A 20,837-nucleotide genomic window follows, 5' to 3' on the forward strand; every position below is an offset into this window, starting at 1 on the left:
ATTTCCTAACCTTCATTTCATTCCAAACCAATATGACTTTATTTCTTTAGTGTAGATCTTTTGAAAAATGTCCTCGCCATCTTTTTCATACAATCAAAGTTAAAGGGTATCCGGGTTGTCAAGTATATAAAAGCAACATATCATTAATGTGGTCCATATGACTTGTGTACTACAAGTTGTACAATAGTTTTGTGAGGAATACACCTAAATTGTATTCATTATTCAATGAAAATGTTGCCCTCCATTCAAATACTGATGTCAATGAAAACACACCATATGTAAGATGTAACAGAGTCTTTTTCCTGACAAAAAGCATATCATATAGCTTCAGGAGACTTAAAAATTGTGTTATATTCACTTATTTTCACATATTTAATAGTACTTTGGCGTTATGTTGTTATTTTGGAGCTTGACATGTCAGATCCCTTTTCATTCTTATTATATGTAAAAGAGCGAACAGTACATTCTTCAAAATTTCTTCTTCATTTCTTGTCTTCTACTGAAGACAGCAAATTACACAGATTGTAATACAGGGCTTTATTTCTGGGGGAACTATGCCTTTAAAGATCATTTTATTTGTTAATTAAAGCCGTAGGGTAAACAGCGAGAAACTTCAGTTCAACAGCTCTTCACAAAAAGATTTGCTTTGATATTAAACTAAAAAGCCATTTGTAAAGTTAGTTCATAAGGCAGCCTGACAAATCCCAACAGATTAAACATGAAATAACTGTCATACATATTGCATTATTCTGCTTGTATTCGGCTGGAATTCACAGCAAAAATGCTTTTGAACATTTAAAAAAAGAAATGCCAGGAAAACTGTCTGTGTACACTGCAAGCATAGCCTCAGTCTATACATCATTCAAGACAAAGATGAAGAATGCTATGCTATCCTGTATAATATGTGTGATAAACTGGTTTGAAGCTAAAATAGGACCTTCAGAAGAGCACAGTGTACAGGTGCTGGTCATATTATTAGAATATCATCAAAAGTTGATGTATTTCACTAATTCCATTCAAAAAGTGAAACTTGTATATTTTATTCATTCATTATACACAGACAGATATATTTCAAATGTTTATTTCTTTTAATTTTGATTATTATAACTGACAACTAAGGGAAATCCCAAATTCAGTATCTCAGAAAATTATAATATTGTGAAAAGGTTCAATATTGAAGACACCTCCTGCCACACTCTAATCAGCTAATTAACTCTAAACACCTGTGAAGGCCTTTAAATGGTCTCTCAAGGTTAGGCTACACAATCATGAGGAAGACTGCTGACTTGACAGTTGTCCAAAAGACGACCATTGACACCTTGCACAAGGAGGGCAAGACACAAAAGGTCATTGCTAAAGAGGCTGGCTGTTCACAGAGCTCTGTGTCCAAGCACATTAATAGAGAGGTGAAGGGAAGGAAAAGATGTGGTGGAAAAACTGTACAAGCAATAGGGATAACTGCACCCTGGTGAGGATTTTGAAACAAAACCCATTCAAAAATGTGGGGGAGATTCACAAAGAGTGGAATGCAGCTGGAGTCAGTGCTTCAAGAACCACTACGCACAGACGTATGCAAGACTAAGTATTCAATGCTTTTCATGCTCATACTTTTCATGTTCATCTTTTCAGTTGGCCAAGATTTTTAAAAATCCTTTCTTTGTATTGGTCTTAAGTAATATTCTAATTTTCTGAGATACTGAATTCGGGATTTTCCTTAGTTGTCAGTTATAATCATCAAAATTAAAAGAAATAAACATTTGAAACATATCATATATCAATATGTCTGTGTGTAATGAATTAATATAATGTACAAGTTTCACTTTTTGAATAGAATAAGTGAAATAAATCAACTTTTTGATGATATTCTAATTATATGACCAGCACCTGTAGAGCTGTATGGGTCGATCACTGCCCTCAAAGACACCAGTGGGATTGACAAGGCTTGAGGAGATTTGTAAGCCACATGAAAGAGAAATGAGCCAAACAAGCAGAAGTTTTCAGCAAATAACACTGAGACACAGCTCATCTGGTGTCTGCCGATTACACTGATGTACTCTGAAACCAAAGTCAATAAGTAGGATGAAAGGAAAGGACAGATGAGGGAGGAAAAATTTGTAAAGTAAAGACCCAACAACACTCACAAAATTGACTGTACTCATTAAAATGAGCTATAGCTACACAATTCTACAACATTTTAATACAAGCAATCAATGTAAATTCCAAGCCAAAGGCTGTATGACTAATTTATTAAATCAGCATATTGACCGCATATCCAAAAGTAAAAGAAAAAAACACACAGCAAAAGCTAAATTATGGTAAAAAGGCAAAAACTACAGAAAAGTATTAAAATGTGTTAAAGAGGAGTGATTCATCAGAGAAATGTAGGCAGTGGTGTGGTGGTGCATACAGTATGTGCAGCAATCCTGCTCCGTCCTTCTCATTTTCACTGCATTTAGTTGGCATAGCTAAATTCATTTGGACAAAAAGACTACTAAACCAAATCCATTCAAACTATTTATTTTTGCTGAGAAGGCTTACAGTTATTTAACTGCATGGAAACGCTTCCTAAATTTAATTATGTAAATGTTTTATTATTGAATGAACAAAGGAGTTGAATGTGATAAGAGGATGCGATTAGGAAGCCAATGCTCGGGGAAGAATAAAGGAAAGGTTTAAAGCAAAGGAATTCAATGCTGAACAATAATGAAGTAATGAAAAAGGAAGGTTCTCTGAGCTGAGGAACAGAGAGAGAGCAGAGAGAGGATGCTCATACTAATGATTCCTCTCTAACAAGCCTCTCCTCGCTCTTTTATGTGGTGCTGCTCTGAGGATGCTTGAGGGAGAGATTCCTGTCAGACCCAGACCTGCACTGCAGTTTCACCATAGACTACCCAGAGACATCATACTTTATCCAGCTCTCTTTATTGATCACACCAGCTACAGGTAAATGGAAAGACAAAAATTTCATGTGAAAAGGCCAGGATCAGAATCAAATCAACAAATTTAATATTGAACTGTTGGTTTTCATTCTGTGGCAGGGAGAATAACTGGTGTTGTTATTGTTTACTGAAACTGTTTAAAATAATCTTAGGTACAGATATACATTAAAGTTAAACAAATATTTGAAACAAAAAAAAAGATTATAAAATGTTTATAACTAAAACTACATTTATTAATATATAATATAAAAATAAAAGCTCACAAAAAATTAAATAAGTATATAAATAATACTAAAATCCCTAGTGAAAAATAAATATACTAAAATGTATTTGAAATAAATTTATTTCATGCGAAGTATACAACAGATTACATATTTATGTATTTAATAAAAATACACTGCAATTGTACTAAACTAATAGGCTATCCACCTTTTTTCCTGATGTAAAAATGTGCGTCGCCATTTGTAAATTCTATGGGTGTAGCTTCCGGGCTCATTTGTGTCCAGCTATTGTAAGCTGTACAAAACAGTTCGTTTTGCTGCTTGATATTGAGAGTTGATGTGTCCTATCACATTATTTTAATCTATATTAATAACACACTGGTTTGTACTGCAAACAGTTTTACCGTTAACTCACCCATAGGCTTACTTCTGCGTTGAGGAAAAAGGTGGATACTTAAAGTGTGCTAAATTTGAACAACTAATTTTGCGTTTAATGCACTTTAACCGTAGTAGTTCTGAAGTCCAACTATATATACTGATTATGTTAATGTGGAACTATTGCAAGTATACTTCATAGGGCCTTTCGCCCTGCAGGAACCTTTTCATAGTACCAGAACTAATTGTGGAACTACCAACTTTTTGGCATTTTTCGCACGGCAGGAACTAGGTGTGATTTTAGTACCAGACTGCCTTTTTCAAGAACCAAATTAGCTCCTACTCCGGAGCAGGGTCTAACCCACACAGCTGGTACAAACTGTGACATAAGTAGACATTGAGACATTTTATTTAATCACTTCATTTAAATACTCAGGCTTTTGTAAGGTAATACCATGCAGTAATTAAAATTTAATTTGGCCCCAGCAAGTTTCAATGACCAACAACACTTATTGCACAGCTCTCTGGAATACTCTACTCTGATTGGTCAGTGGCAACATTGCAATCAAATGACTGTACAATGAACATCAAACTATACAGCTGACCTTTGTTCCAGGAAACTGATTTCCTAGCAGTGCTACTTTAACGCCTCTTTCTTCTCCTATTATTTTGCACTAACAACTGATTGCCTCCACATTGCCCCTTTATAAATAAAGTGTACAGATTACAGTGATATCCATGCTCCAATATACAATGCAAATCACAATGCAACAGACTTTGTCTTTTTTACATTGTAATGCAGGACGACTCATAAATACACACAAGCACGCACATGTAGACCTATGTGTGCTGAATGGGGAGATCAGAGAGCAGTATAATGTGTAACTGAGGATATGGCCTGTAAACGTGGGCTGATAATTACAATGGGCAGCATTTCTCTATGGACTCTACAGTAATAGGTAAAGTGATAATGGAATTAGTGATTGCCTCTTACACAAGAAGGACTCGCGCTAGCCTCCATTAACCACACACACGTATATAGGCCTGTTCACACAAACACACACACACACACACACAGTTTTCTTTCACACACTTACAGCTCACAGAATCAGAGCACACAACTGCAGCATTTAAATGCAAATGTGCCTTGATTAAAAGGTAAAACTGAGCAGGTTAAAACCTGTCCCGCTCACGTCACCCATGTAAGCTTGCCATCAGCAAATACACAACTCTCTCTCTCTATCTCTCTCTCCCTATATATATATTTGTATTATTTTTTATTTTTACTCTTAGAGCTTCTTTTTTATTTAAAAAGCCTTATAACTCACTAAAAAGCATGTAGGATCCAAAAAGGTGGCTTGTTGTTTAAACATCCTTTCTTATTGATTTTTTCCCTTCTATTCTTCTCTGTTTGTCGCTTTGGCTGAGTGAAATGGATAGAGACATTCGTGTAGCAGAGATTTAATATATAGGTAGGCAGGAATATAATTTAAGAGGTCAGTGAGAATGACCCTTATATCAGGAGGACAGATCAGACTTCATTCTGTGTTGGAGATTGCCCTGGAGTTTGACAAACACGTACACACATATAAACGCTGGCAAACGCAAAGGGAATATGAAGGGAAAGTGACAGAAGATGAAAAAGCCAATAACACGTATCTTTGTGATAAGGGCCGGTGGCCTGTGGGGGTCTGGGTATTTACATGAAGATGAGGGAACACTCTTATTTTTGTTAGCGAAATTAAAAGCTCATTGAGTGGTACTCCAGGGATGGGGAAAAAAGGTTCAAACAGAACAGAATTACAGTTTAATTAAATGCCAACAAGGCAGCAGAACACTGGGAGAAAACCAACACAGATCATTAGTAAAAATGCTTCTATTTTGCATACTTGAAATATAATAAAAGCATGAATTTATTGCTATTTATGTTACTATTAAATTGTTTTAAAGACTGGTTACAATTTTTTATAGTAATAAAATGAATGAATGAATGAATAAACAAATATATAACATAGAAATAAACCAATAAAATATTAAATATTAAAATATTACCAATTATTTAAGCATTTTTTGTGAAATTGTTCAAAATCCTGAAACCTAAATTAGATATTGAAGCCCATATTTTAAATGTTGTCTCTGATTTGTATTATCAACAAATATTACAAACTATATTATTAGCTAACAATTTTAGTGAAATTGTCCAAAATCCTAAAACCTATTTTCCATTTTGTAGCCCATATTTTGAATGTGGCCTCAGACTTTTTTGTTAGATCAATGTGAATATTAAATCAGTGCGAGCTCTGAAAAAATACTTTCAATGACATGAACGAATATGATGTTTTAATTATATCAGATCCTTTATGTAAATGACTAACTACGCCGTGGATATCAACTTAAATTATATATCCACAGGCCGTTGTTTTATTCAGGGCACCAGAACATTTTAAATAACTCTTAAACTCAAAAACCCACTTAATATGGGTATTGGCCAGTCAGCTGATATTGCTGGATTCTGTGCACAATGACTGAATAATACTTCCTGTGCTCAGAGGAAGGTGAATAAATATTCCGTGTGCCCCTGTTGACTTCCCCCAACATGAGAAATGGATTAAAAAAATTTGCATTTTATAAGGCCAGAGGACTGACACAGCAGTTTCCACAAGGCCCTTATAGGTGGTACTCACCCAGAGAGCATGTTGTATATCCGTGAGCAGTGAGAGAGTGAGGGAGAAACAAATATATTTCCACCTTTCCTGTGCTGTATGTACAGTGAACACAACAACACATCAATCTTTCTCCCGCCTGTCACATAGTGACTCTGAAGAGATTGAAGCTGAGCTGTCAGAGAGGTTTCAACCACAGCATCAGAGCAAAAGCGAGAGGAAGTCATGTAAAAGAGACCACAATGTTGTCAAGGCTGCTTTAAATACATATTTCATGTTTCATGACAGATTGAACACTGATTGAAACACTAGCGTGTTCAATGATATGGAAATATACTGACTCCTAAAGGCATTTTTGTGTGCCTATTTGCAAGTTTCCACTTGTTATGATAATGCAATGTCTTGATTTGGTAGTTTTTCTAAATCTAAATGCTAATATATGTGACTAATTAATCAGTATATGATGTAATTATTTTATATAAAAATGTATTTATTATGAAAACACAGGTTACTTGACATCAGTTTTAATAAATCAAATTATACGCATTAAAAGCATTACCGACAGCTGTTCAAGTATCAAATTACCATTTCTTTGATATTCACCAATTACAAATATAACAAACAAACTTAACTTACCATGACATGTATGCAAGTAGTTTATTTTGCATGCTAATATGAAATAATACAGGATACAGTGCATGCTGGCGCCTTTGTGCATGCAACTGAAGAGCATGCGCTGCGAGCACAATACTGTTTCTGTGCTCATTTGTGAAGTAGGAGCGTGTCTGAATGTCTCCAGTTTAATGTGGTGTTCTGTGACTGAATAAATGCACCTCTTGTCAATAGAAAAAGTGACAGAAACAGCAGTTTAGCAGAAAAAAATAATTGTCTGTGCTCACATGCTAGTTTTGATATATATATATATATATTACATAACTATAACGATAATGTATAACTTTTGACTGGTAGTGTAGTGTAATGACCGACCCAGGCAAAGCTTTTTCTTAAAAATATCCTTTTTACAGTACCATTTGGTTATTTTTATTACTCCAGCAATGTACAATGAAAAATGTCTTTGGGCTGACATATTAAGGATCACATTCCTTTTGTGTATTGATTTATCGATAAAGATTCAGCAAAAGAGATGAAGTGCTCACCCTGCTCACAATCAAATTCCTCTACAGTGGAGACGAAGTGAGGTCTGGAGTAAAAGTTGTGGGGTCCAGGCTGCTGAAGACCCCCCAGGCTGAAAAAGGCCCTGTCGCTGGCAGCGCATGAGGAGAACGCTCTGCGGCTGGGGATGCATGGGTACCGCGTCCAGCTCTTCATCTCAAGGTCGAAGGCCTCAAATGCAGTCACTGGCAGCTTGCCCTGACGCCCACCTGTCGAAGGGGAAATAAGAAGAGGGTTGGAGGATTAAGATGACGTATACGTGTGTGTGTGTGTGTGTGTGTGGTATCTCTCTGATAGGACTCAGTCAGTGTGTCATGTCTATCCCTGCTGGGAGTCAGTGTGTGTGCGATTACCACGTGTTACGGCTCACTGACAACGCTTTGGTCTCCTCAGACAAGCTGACAGCCTATTCCATTATTGGGTCTCTGACACACACACACACACACACAAATATGCCTCTAACAGCACACCTACAGCCATACACAGGCTTGAAGGTACAAACTCATTTACATTTATTAATTTAGCAGATGCTAACAAATGAGATGAAGGTTTGAACGTGCATGACGCTTCTGCTTACTACACAGATGATTCATCTTATGGAGACAGTAACACAAACACACACAAGTAATGATGATATAGAAAACCACATTTAACAAGATGCATCACTGTTGTCGACTTAACTTATTATTTCATTACATTAATGCATTTGGCAGATGTTTTTATCCAAATAAAGTGTTACTTTCTCTAACACAAGGACCACTGTAAAAATAAATACAGAAATTATATATATATATATATATATATATATATATATATATATATATATATATATATATATATATATATATATATATATATATACATACACTACTATTTCAGCCTGTCACAAAATTTCATGTTTAAATTCAACGTGTTACCCATCATTGCAAAACTAGTAATTTGTGAAAATAACTAATTTCTAATAACTAGATCTATTATCTCATTTATATCTCAAATGATTTAATTAAATTTCTCATGTCTTAAGGTCATGTATGAGCATGTGGTCTCTTTTATATTGATTTTGAATGCAGAATATGTCTGTGGAGCTTATTATTATTGAGATTGCATAACTGCAGAAAGATGACACAATAAGTGCTTCTCATTGGTAACAATGATTCAGTTGGTTGAGCTTCTGTGAGTGTGTAGCTACAGTAATATCCATTAGTCACAGCAGACAGCATATTTCATGTGATGAGAATGAAAATGAGGCTGTGATGGATGGAAGTTCATGTCACGGTGTTGTGTATCTGGGGAGAAATCATTAAGCTGATGAAACAATCTTGAAATAAAGTCACAGTGGACAAAACAATCAGGAAATTTTCAATAAAAAAATGACATTTTGTAGGATCTTAACATATGATGCAATGGATGCACTGACCTTTCCACTTCATTTCATAATAATAATAATAACCGTTTATTTGACATTGTCATTTAAGCCTTACCCTGACTAAGGTCTAAAACCAGTGGTTCTCAACTGCTTGGACCCTAAAGAGATATTGCCGTACACCATATAATCATGCATTTAAAGGGATAATTCATCCAAAACTACAAATTTCTGTGATCATTTACTCACCCTCATGTCATTCCAAACCTGTATGGAAATAACTTGTATAAATAACTTAACACAGAGGAGAACTTGTTTCTTATGTTTTTGTTGTGACGCCACAAAGGTCAAATGTCCAATTATTGACCCTTCACCCCCCTTGGTTACGATTGCTAAGTCTAATAAGCAGTGAAAAATAAATTGCAGAGCATAGAGAAAACTGCCTGTGTGCCAACAGACGCGATAATAAGTCTCAATTTTCAAATCCACTACTAAAAATATATATTTTTTATTAATAAATACCACTTTGTGGCTCTTTAATGTGTCATGACAGATCACTAGCACCTGAGTTCAAGTGGCACATGAACCAATCATCTTTTCATATTTACTTAAAGCATGAAATAAACACGAATGAACATTAGAAGGTATTTTGTGACAATTGCGGAAAGACGTCAAAACACACCATTTAAAGGCCACCAAAGTTAATCTACTCTTCTATCTGGTTTGTTTGTCAGATAAAAATGGCAGATTCTGCGTTATCACCAGTCAGATCACCTGTCAATCAAACTCCCTGCAAAGGGTCAATTGAACTCGACAATAATGACATCTGTGACTAAATAAAAACAGCCAAATTAGGTGCATGCCAACATGGAGCGGACATGTCCTAATCCTTGAAAACCATGAACGAAACTAAACAAGGACAAAAAGATAAATACAAACCACACTGCATTTAAAAACAAATTTATTGGTTGAAAATAAGTAACCGTTAAAATAGTTTAGACTTTTAGAAACCAAAATCATCAATACTGTTGATTTCAGTGACTTTAAGAACATTTCCATAACTTTTGCACAACAGTTGTGGTTCTCTTTTCGATTGCCACTGTGCTGTATATATCCATTGTTTATTCTGGGTGCTGAAACAAAATCAGTTTTTTGATTGACTGATCGAAACAACAAATAATACCGCACAGGAACATAAACCTCTCTGGAAAACAATGTGAAGTTTACAACTAGGGTTTATGTATGTGAGAGCTTGGAAAGAATCAAACACTGTCACGTTTCCAGGTATGCCTTCATTTTTTCCTCTTGCACTTTCTCTTTCCTTCACTATGCATTCACAACGCGACTGATCTCCTCCCAGCTTTGGCATTACTGAGAGCCCTCTGGGACAGAACAGAGAGCCAGGGAAAACACACACACAAGAGAAAACAAAGGGAGGAGAGAAAGAACCTGTCTGGGGAACAATGCGGAGGAGCGAAGAGATGGAGAAAGCAGGCCAGACAATGGAAATCCAGTCAAAACAGTGTGAGAGAACCAGATAGAGGAAAAGTCTTGAGGATGGGGCGGCATGTCTCTATAAGAAGCGAGGTTACAGCAGTCCATTTAAGAGGACTTGTTCTCTTGACCTTTGCTGGACATCTCTAATTAACTTCTTTCAAGTCTTTCAGCCTTTCCACTTTAATCATTAAGGCCTCCATGGTCGAAATTGTGAGAAATTAGCTGAGGGGAACAGGGCAAATACACGAGTGGATTCAACAGAGATGTGTATGGGTGAGATATTGAGCTGAGTGAAGTGCGGCTGGTATTGGGCCAAACCCATCCACAGACAGATTTGAAGACAGATGGCCACTGCAGCCAGCATCAAGCACACATGGCAAACTAACACACACATCATATGCAAAATAACACACGCTGACTGTCAGTAAATCTGAATTCAAAAACAAAGAAACAAGGAGAGCTTGGATATGTTACAGCAGGGTACTTCAGCTGTTGTCGAGAGAAACCTGTTACAGTACATAATGCAAAAAACCGAGTGACAAATTTTATGCCTGGCCTATAACAACACATACTGTATACTATTGTGATGCATTATGCACTGGCAAAAATATTTTTTTTAAATACATCAAAAATAAAAATGTACAGAGGCATATGTGCGCACATTACATTTGAATTATACTTAACACATGCTAAAGAAGTCATTAGGTTAATTCTAACTTTTTATTGAAGTTCATCTAATAATACCGTTTTTTGTTTTTTTTTGCAGTATAGAACATTAGATATTTATACACAATGAATTTTCCAACCCAATCTCACAGCAATGCAGAAATATTTTACAAGGTGGCTTATTTGAATGAATTCACACAATTTGTGAAAAATCTTACATATTTTATGACATGGTATTATTGAAGGAATTCGTACAAAGGACCACACCTAACCCCACACCTACACTTAACCATCACAGAAATTGTTCGAAATTGTCCAAAATAGGTCGTAGATATTTGTACGAATTAGCCACTTCGTAAAATACGTAGGATTAATCTAATATGCTTTTTTCTTTTTTATCCCAGATGCATTTCTTATTATTATCAATGATGAAAACACTGTTGCTTCAAATTATTACTGTGAATGTTTTTTATTTCACATTCGAATGGGGTCACGTCGCTCTCCTGCCCGCACAAGCGGTAACAATATTAGCGTGCACAGTAGGCATCTTATTTTGGGGAGACAGCATGGTGCATCTAGGTGACGTGTGATCGAGTGTCTGCGCTCATGATAGACCTCGCGGGGCGCATCCCAAAGTAAATCCAAAATAAATGAGCTTTCTGTGATACAGGCCCATTCCTCATACATGGCCTTAATGTGATTTTACTGCCGCTCTATTTGTGGTCCAGCAGCCAGACAAATAACAGAATTAAATTTCTTGACTATACTGCTGTCACCAGGCAAAAGATCTTCAATGCAAAACTTTTTTAAGAGTCAAACTGCATCTAAAGCATGACAAGCAACACAAAGGCGAGTAGCCCTTTGAGCACAAGTGAGGGAGAGAGAGTAAAAAACAGAGATAGAAAGAATGAATGGTGATGAAGACAGCAAGGAGGGATATAAGCAAAAGCAAGGGTTGCATACAGAGAGACTCTGAATGAATTATTCCCTGTGATGTCAAATCAATGAGTATAAATCTAACCATCAAGACAAAACTGTGTCACAGCGGAGGAGAAGAATCATGAGTCCATAAGGAAAATCTGTATTACCCCCCATTCCACTTACTTCACACATCACATCTCAATTTCTAATCATTTCATAAATTGTTAAAGTTTTGAGAGGTTGAATTTATCAAACTCCAATCAAACTGAACTGTGCAGAAAGAAGAAACAAAATAAGAGTTTAGAGTTAGCTGGAAAAACATAAATAGTTGAAATGAACAAACTCTTCATTTTAGTTTGCACCATTTGGTTGTAAAAAGTTATTTATGAATTTTTTGTTTTGTTTTGTTTTTTCCCCAGAGGCAAATTATTGGTGGAGATGCATGTTAACATATTGCCCTTAATCTACGTTCAAGCAATCTTAAACAGATCAGAACATCTTTACTGGATTCACCGCATTTCTATACACAATAAGTCTGAGCTGTAAAATGAAACCAAACAAGACTAGATAATAAGTTGAAACACAGAAGTTGTACTTGCTGTGAGGGACTGTGAGTCCAGGTGTGTCACAGTAATGAGGGCACATCTGCTTTTCCAGGCTGATCAATCATACGTTGACATGCGAAGGTGATGTTACCCATCACTCTTGCCATGTTCAGCCTACACCTTATACAAAAAAAATCTTCTGGCCTCATTAGTGTGTGTGTTTGTGTGTGTGTAGGGAGGCAGAGTTTTAATGACTTCTCAAAGAGTGAGAGGGCAGCTGATCTTCGTGTCTGACCTGAACAGAATGTCTCACAGTGCAGAGAGACTGGAAAGAGGACAAATCTGGCAAAACAAGACCCCATACTGGCAACCCCACATGCTCATCAAACCCATGGGCACAAACTATCAAACTCACACAAACACAGTTCAACCAATTCCAAACGCTCATCAAACTCAGACATTTACATTTACACATTTGGCAGAGGTTTTTATGCAATGCATCTTAAATTGCTTCGCATCTGTTAATGCATTAACACATTGACCTAACTATTTAAATAAGAAATGTTCTTGAATGATTATTAACCCTTATCTTATAAAAAATATTTGGCATGTCTACAATTTATCTGAATCTATTAATTATATAAATAACAATAAACCATACAACTAACGGCGTGACTAACATGTTGAAAACAAATCATGACCTTGTGTCAAGGTCAGTAAGCCGAGTTTAAACTGAATGATTTTCAAAGTCATCAGATCACAGTTGTTTTCAGACTGCATGACTACATTTTGCATGATGGATCAGCGACAGGATGTTACACACTGCATGATTTTACAGTAGGAAGAATTACCGACAACTCTGTCTGGTCCGCAAACTACAGCCAAACGCACACGAGACGTGATGAGGAAATTACACAAGATCACGCTGATATTGTGGTCTATAAGTCCTCCCTGAACACACACTAATGTACAAAGATGACTTCCTTGTTAACAACATAGCTGTGCAGGGAAGATCTGATATACTGTACACTGATCAAATTACTTGAAATTGAAACCAGCGTTTTGTGAATTTTATAATGAGTTTATTTCTTATAGCCTATAAAAGCACTCAAAGTGATAAAAAGAAAAATGCAATAAATATTTTATAGAAGAATATTATTTAGAGGAAAAGTTCTAGTCCCCTTTTACATTTATGGATTTGGCAGACACTTTTATCCAAAGCGACTTACAGTGCATTCAGGCTAACATTTTTTACCTAACATGTGTTCCCTGGAAATAAAACCCACAACCTTTTGCGCTGCTAACACAAACCACTGAGCCACAGGAACACTATTTTATGTTTAACTATAAACAGGAACACCATTTTATGTTTAATTATATATTTTAGATATATATTTCTTCATATATCTCTGCTGTATATTCTAATGCAATAATGTACAGATAATGGCACATTGTTTTTACATGTATGTCAGCGACGCAACGGCGATTCTCTCAGATCACGTCTATGATCATGCACACTGCGTGACTGTCACTCACATGAATGAGCATTGATTTGCATCCAATTGTGGCCCTTTGTCCTTTCGGAAAGTGAAAATCAGGGCTACAATCGTGCAGTGTGAACTTGACATACAGTAAGTCTCTCAAAATATCCAACAGCTTTACCTTTTTATGAAAAGTTGTCAAATGTAAAACCCAACATTTTTAATAATATTTATGAATTATTAATTCATGTTATTTGTAATAGAAATACATTTTACCTTGAAAATAATTGTAAAATTTTGATTATGTGTACATTCCATGTATATAAGGTGACATACTGTACAATCTACATACTGTCTCTCTCTCTCTCTCTCTTTCTATCTCTCTCTCTCTCTCACACACAAACACACACACACACACACACACACACACACACACACACACGTTTGTTTTCGTGAAAAGTGGGGACATACCATAGGCGTAATGTTTTTTATATTGTAAAAACTGTATATTCTATGGCCCTTCACCAACCCTACATCTAACCCTAACCATCACAGGAAACTTTTTGCATTTTTAATTTCTCAAAAAAACTAATTCTGTATGATTTATAAGCGTTTTGAAAAATAGGGACATGGGTTATGTCCACATAAGTCACCCTCTCCTTGCAATACCTGTGTCATACTCATGTCATTATACAGAGTTGTGTCCTGATATGTCATAAAAACATACACTCAAATACTAACACAGAGTAGCTAATAGCCACATATGGTCAAGCGTCTCTTTCACTCAGCCCAAAACAGGCAGTAACTTGCAGCCAAGGGCTGTTTCTCTTTTACAGGACAGACTTTATCATGGGACAGAGTGCATCATGGGAACCTGCAGTGTAGATTTCCATTTAATGCTCCTTTGTGATTTCCTACTCTGAGGTAAGAACTGATCAGCTCTGCTGTAAACCGTCAGATCCCTGCAGCATATTGCAGTGCAGATTTCACTCCCCCCACTGAGAAATGACTCCACTCAATGGTTCTTATCAGCCCTGGCACGGCATGAACAATTACCAGGTGTTGTTACCACATCTGCTGCTCCTGGAGAATACTGTGACACAGTCTGACACAGAAAATAAGTTACATTATAATTACTGGCTAGTCTAGTACTCCGTCTGCTAAGCACCTCTAGAGAGAAGACCCACATTTCCACTCCTTTAAAACAATAAATGTTGATGATATGCATAGACATACTCTACTGTTCCAAAAATTGGGGACAGTAAGATTTTTTTATGTGAAAAGAGTTCCATAGATTAAGCAGCTTTACTGTTTTCAACATTGCTAAAAGTAAGAAATGCTTTTTTGAGTAGCAAATAAGCATATCAGAATGATTTCTGAAGGATCAGGTGACACTGAAAAATCTGCGGAAGTGTAGGAAGAAAGGGTTTTTCTGAAATGCTGTAACAATGCTGTAAAATGTATCTAATTATTCAGTTTATTTGCTCAAAATTACAAATTTTGTCATAATCTACACTCTTAAAAGGTTCTTCCCGATGACAAAGAAACTTTAATCTAAATGGTTTCATGAACCTTTAACATCTGAAGAACGTTTCTGTTTCACGTAAGGTTATTTGTTGCAAAAGAAGGTTCTTCAGATTATAAAAAGGTAAGAAAGAGATGGTTCTTTAAAGATCTTTTGACTGAACAGTTCTCTGTGGAGCCAAAAATTGGTTCTTCTATGGCCTTTTAAGCACCACCATGTAACTAGAAAACTATATAATATTTTCCCTGTTGATGAAAATGCTGAAATTAAGGTTAAATGGCTGTCAAGATTAGATTAGAAATTAGAAATAAACTGTTAGGTTTTACACCATTCACACTAAAAGTTTTACCATTAGACTCTCCCGCTTGTCTGCCATTTTTATTATTTTGTCATCTCTTATTTTTCCTAGGGGAACCAAGAGTGCATCTCTGACAAACAACTTAGTTATTCAGATTTATGAGACGATTTTATGAGGGCTTACCTAGAACATAGATCTTGTTACCGGACAGGAAGGAGAAGGCTCCGTAGCGTGGGGTGGGCATGGAGGTGAGGGGCAGCCACTGGTCCTTTGTTGGCTCATACAGCCTCACTGAGGCCTGAGGGGTCGTGTCAGTCCCCATCCCACCCAGCGCATACACCTTGCCATCTGAGAGGGACAGACAAAAAAAGAGAGTCTGAAATTAGTTTCAACTCTGTTTCCAAGTCTCCCGCATCCCTTATTACAATTTTCTCAATTGCTTAAACAGACTTGTCCACTCAGACATCACATTTTCAACGTTAACACACAGGCTGAAACTGAAGCTCGATGGCCAAAATGACTCATTTTGTTTGCAAAATGCACCAACACATAAAAAAACATGCAACATAAGCAAATACTTCCACCAAACACCACAGCATGTGGTCAAATTAATTAATTATTTCAATCAATCATTACACAATGGACAACAAAATACAAAACACAGCTATCAATATGAAACTGTGCAAACTCAGAAGTGATGAATATAGTTCAAAAACAAGGGAAACTTATGGGTCTTAATATCCAAAAAACAAAATGAAGAGTTGAAATACTCAGAACTTCAAACTGGACGTTTTTCCTTGCAGTGGAATCACTGTGAGTTTTGTAGATGAGAACTTTAGTGACTGTTTTGACAAAGTGTTTGAAAAATATGTGAAACAAATAAAAGTGTTAAGGCATTTGCAAGGGAAGACTTTTGCTGTGCTAAGAATGTGATGATGAAGATCAAGTGGACCCCAGTTCCATTAAGCATGTCTTAGCAAATGAGAAAAACTGTAAAACAATTAATAACAAACAAAACAGGAAAGGCAGAGCAGTGGCTGTGAGTCACTAGTCTGAATTAGGAATGTTCTCTCTCTGCCAGAGTGCAGAATCTCAAGAGACACGCACTTTTTTTTTTTCTGAGCTCCAGCTATTTTAGGTTTACTTAAATTCCACCTCTAAACCTCACACTCCGACATTTGTTCTCTTCCCCTACAGGGACTGAACATTAAATATGAATGTGTTCCCATAACTGACCCAAACTTTTGAACTTCCCCACAAACTTCTCTATTATAGCTCCACCTCAAACCTATACAGTAGTATATATTTTTTTCTCAATTGCTTAAACACATTTAATCAAAGCTCCCTGTTGAAAAAACAGCTTACAACTTTGTTGTAACAACTTAGCTGGTTAAGCTAGAAGCCAGATGTAGACAACAGCATCCAAAGACAACATGTGCTGAGCTATAATAAATATAGGAAGAAATCACCCTAAATTTTACACCAAAACTAAACCTCGTCATACACCTATAAAGAGCCAAATTTACATTCAAGAAGAAGGCATGTTGGCACTCAAAAGTAAATGGAGAGACTTCATTTAATATGCTTCCACTAATGTGAGCGCTTTCTGTATTGTTTGCATCTAAAGACCAGAATTCTGTAGCTATTTTTGCAACCCCCATTCTGGTTTCTGTGTGAAGTAGTTTGCATACTAATGTTCACATAATGAGAATTGTCTGTTAACTGAGGTTGAGATGACATCGTGATGGTTTCATGAGCACAAAATGGTTGTAAAATGATTCAGTTGTATTTAGATTTTTTTTGGGGGGGGGGGTGCAACTTGTGTTTATATGTTTGAGAAATGAGTTGTTGTTTGTAAAAGTGAAACTGATGGTTCATAAGATCATAAGTTTTGTGCTTTGTCCAAACAGTTCCAAAATAGTAAAATAATAATAATTCATATAAAAATACAATTTATTAAAATAGAAAAAGAATGCCAGAGATTTCTGTATTATTGAATATACATAATTTTGCAAAAGAATAATCATGGATTTTAGTGTGAAAACAACTGAGAAAAACTAATCCAATTTATAGAATATGTGTGTCTATAATTAAACAGAGCAGCAATATTTTTTTTTATCAGGCTTAACTCTAATACAAAAATGACCTTAAAAGTTTTCCATAAAGTTTTCAAGGGAAAATGCAGCACAGCGCTGAAATTAGGATAAGAATGTGGAGAGAAATGCAACATCAGCAAAGAGAACAGCCCTACTGCGGCACAGCCAAATGCTAATGGAAAGAGAGCGAGAGACAGAGAGAGAGAGTTGTATGTACAGTTGTGGAAGAGAAAAGCATCCTGATGCTAGTCATAATTTTACTGAACTGTCAATGGGACAAACAGCATGTGAGAAAGAGCATGGGAGTACTAACTGATGTGCACATATGGTTTATTACACCCCCGAATCAAGACATCAGGATCATCCCTGCAGGAAACAGCATTAATGATCACCATATGGAGCGTTTAAGACTGTGAGAGATTATGTATGTTAGTTAAAGGCTGTATAATTCTCTCCTGGAATGACTGCAGCAGCTGCTGACTCAGATATCTGCAGTACTCTGGGACAGCAACCTGTGACTGGTTAACCAACAAATGGGACAGACAGAGGTGGCAGCAGAGAGCATAATGCAGTACTAGTCATGCCCTCTAAAATAATTATTAAAAAAAAACTGTAACAGCAATATACAATATATGTTCCTTGCAAAAACAGCACTGATTTCTGAATGGATATTAATGAAGTCGCATCCACATTACACCATTTACCAGCAGGGGGTAACCAGACAATGCTAACTAGCCTATACTTGATTATACACGCCCCCACGTCTCTACATTACTTTTTGGATAGATTTGCAAAATGCAGTCCTAATGTTCACGCAAAGAAAGAAGGCGTACCCTTCATTCTCTCTGTTGCCGCCAGGTTCTATTCCGTGGAAAACCTGTGTGTTTCATTATGAAAGTGAAACTACTTTGTTTGGCCTTCCAAAAGAGCACGATATTCACTTCGTCATGCCTAGAGCTGATCTGTGCTGGTCGCTCAGGAAATACACTCAAGCCACGGGCCGTCCCTCACTCAAGCACTCTTTGCAAGGACAGTCTGGTGCTTCTGACTCACGGTATGTAAGTAGGTTTACATATGTAAAGGATTTGCCACTAATGATTCAAACACGAGTTTTGAGCAGTGTAGAGTAGAACATGTTGTTGTCATTTCTCTGATCACAAATGCAGACATGGTTTTATGTTTACATGGCGTGATATGCACGTAAAAAGACAGTATAAGTCATTCTAATCAGTAATTATGTTCCCACTGGATGCAACAAATGCCTCATTTGTAATTGGTTTTATTGTTTTTGTCCTGTCATGCCAGTGTTCTGGCCGAGACACACCATAACAATATATGTTGAGGTGGGTAACATTACGATTACATTTTGGTTAAAACAAAAGCAAAGTCTGAGTTGTGGAAAAGTTTTGACCATGTTTATAATGAGAATAATGAGTGAATAATGACGCACCATCAGTGAGCGCAGGAATGCACTGAAGATATCTACAGTGGATTCAATCATTTTCCTCCACAAAAACATGTAGGCTTAGCATAATCTCTGTGAGTAAAGGTTTTTCAAATGATAACTAAATATTAATTGAGTCTTAAATGCATAATGTGGACAGAGTATTTAAGCTAATCTTGGCATTATTCTTTTATTAAATGTCAGCTGCTTGTGGCGAAGCAAATCCGGCGGAGCTTTTATCTTAATTTCATTATTGCCAAATACCCATCTTAAATTTAAAATGTATCTTAATTTAATTTGTTAAAAAAGACTTGTTTTTATTGGTTTTTATGTGTGCGTTGAATAATGTCGGGCTGTAAACGGGTTTGGGCTTTTAAAAATACTCGCCGGGCTCGGGGCGAAACCTATCGGGCTCGGGTCCTGTCATGCCTAACTTTTAAGGCCCGATTACAGCTCTACGGTAGAGTTGCCATTCCAGACAGTAATAGAAAAAGTAAGGACACTCTCAATGGCAGCTCGGTAGAACTGCAACATACCCTTACAGGCTACCCCAAATTTCTTCAGCTGACGAATCCTCTGATGGGCTTATTTGGTAATGTTGGTTATATTGTCATCCCATTTTAAAGAGGATGATATCGTTGTACCTTAAAACCTAAAACTGTCCACCCGCTCCACCACTTCCCCATTGATGTGCAAGAGCTGGGACTTCTGCGGAAGTCAACCACTAGCTCTGTCTATGTTTTGGAGACATTTAACTCTAAGTTGGGAACACCATTCAATCAATGAGAGGACCTCTTTTCTATAGGCAACATCATCATCCCCAGAAATGAGCCCCACTACTGTTGTATCATCTGCAAATTTAAACATTTTAACAGAATCAGTGTTTCTGCTGAGCAAATGAGCAGTCATTTGTGAATAAGGAATATAAAAGAGGTGACAATACACACCCCTGGGGGGCTCCAGTGTTAATGTACTTAACATTGGAGATGTTATTACCTATTTTGACCACTTGTGTTCTCTGCACCAGAAAATCCAAGATCCAGTGACATAAGGAATTATGGATCCCCATTTGTTGAAGTTTCAGAAAAAGTTTGCTGGGTAGGATTGTATTAAAAGCCGAGCTATAATCTATAAAAAGGATCTTTGCATAGTTGCCTGGGGCCTCCAGATGCTGTAGAATGGAATGGAGACATAAGGATACAGCGTCCTCAACAGACATGTTTGCCCTATAGGCAAATTGGAAGGGGTCGAGCCTGACCACACTGGACAGATGTTTACATACTATTCTCTCAAAGATTTTCATAATAACAGATGTTAGTGCTACAGGTCGATAGTCATTCAAGAAATTATGATGGGTTTTTTGGGCACAGGAATTATGACAGCGGACTTAAAACATTGAGGGACAGTGCATTCCTTCAAAGACCAATTAAATAAGTCTGTGAGGACTGGGGCCATTTCATCTGCACAGTGTTTAATAATAGCAGAGGATACGAGGTCAGGACCTGCAGTTCTGCTTTCGCAGGAAGAGCCTAATCCCATCCTCCTCTATTACAAAAGAAGGACTGGGGGTATTGATGTTAAACAATTTTGTGATGTCATCAACATAGTTTCTATCAAGGCGACAGTATAA

At 36.7% G+C, this 20,837-nt stretch overlaps 1 protein-coding gene across 2 annotated transcripts in view; it reads right to left on the reverse strand.

Annotated features, from left to right (window-relative positions):
• The window catches only part of LOC113069135 (kelch domain-containing protein 8B-like), a 100,971-nt gene that overhangs the window by 18,717 nt on the left and 61,417 nt on the right, over positions 1-20,837 (reverse strand). For both annotated transcript variants that reach the window (XM_026242130.1, XM_026242129.1), the window contains 2 exons: positions 15,851-16,015; positions 7,356-7,580 (listed from right to left, as the gene is read on the reverse strand). In XM_026242130.1, coding sequence (XP_026097915.1) covers positions 7,356-7,580; positions 15,851-16,015 — 390 coding nt within the window. The remainder of the gene's footprint in view (positions 1-7,355; positions 7,581-15,850; positions 16,016-20,837) is intronic.

Source organism: Carassius auratus, unplaced genomic scaffold (genome assembly GCF_003368295.1).
Source record: "Carassius auratus strain Wakin unplaced genomic scaffold, ASM336829v1 scaf_tig00000876, whole genome shotgun sequence".
Classification (NCBI taxonomy): domain Eukaryota; kingdom Metazoa; phylum Chordata; class Actinopteri; order Cypriniformes; family Cyprinidae; genus Carassius; species Carassius auratus.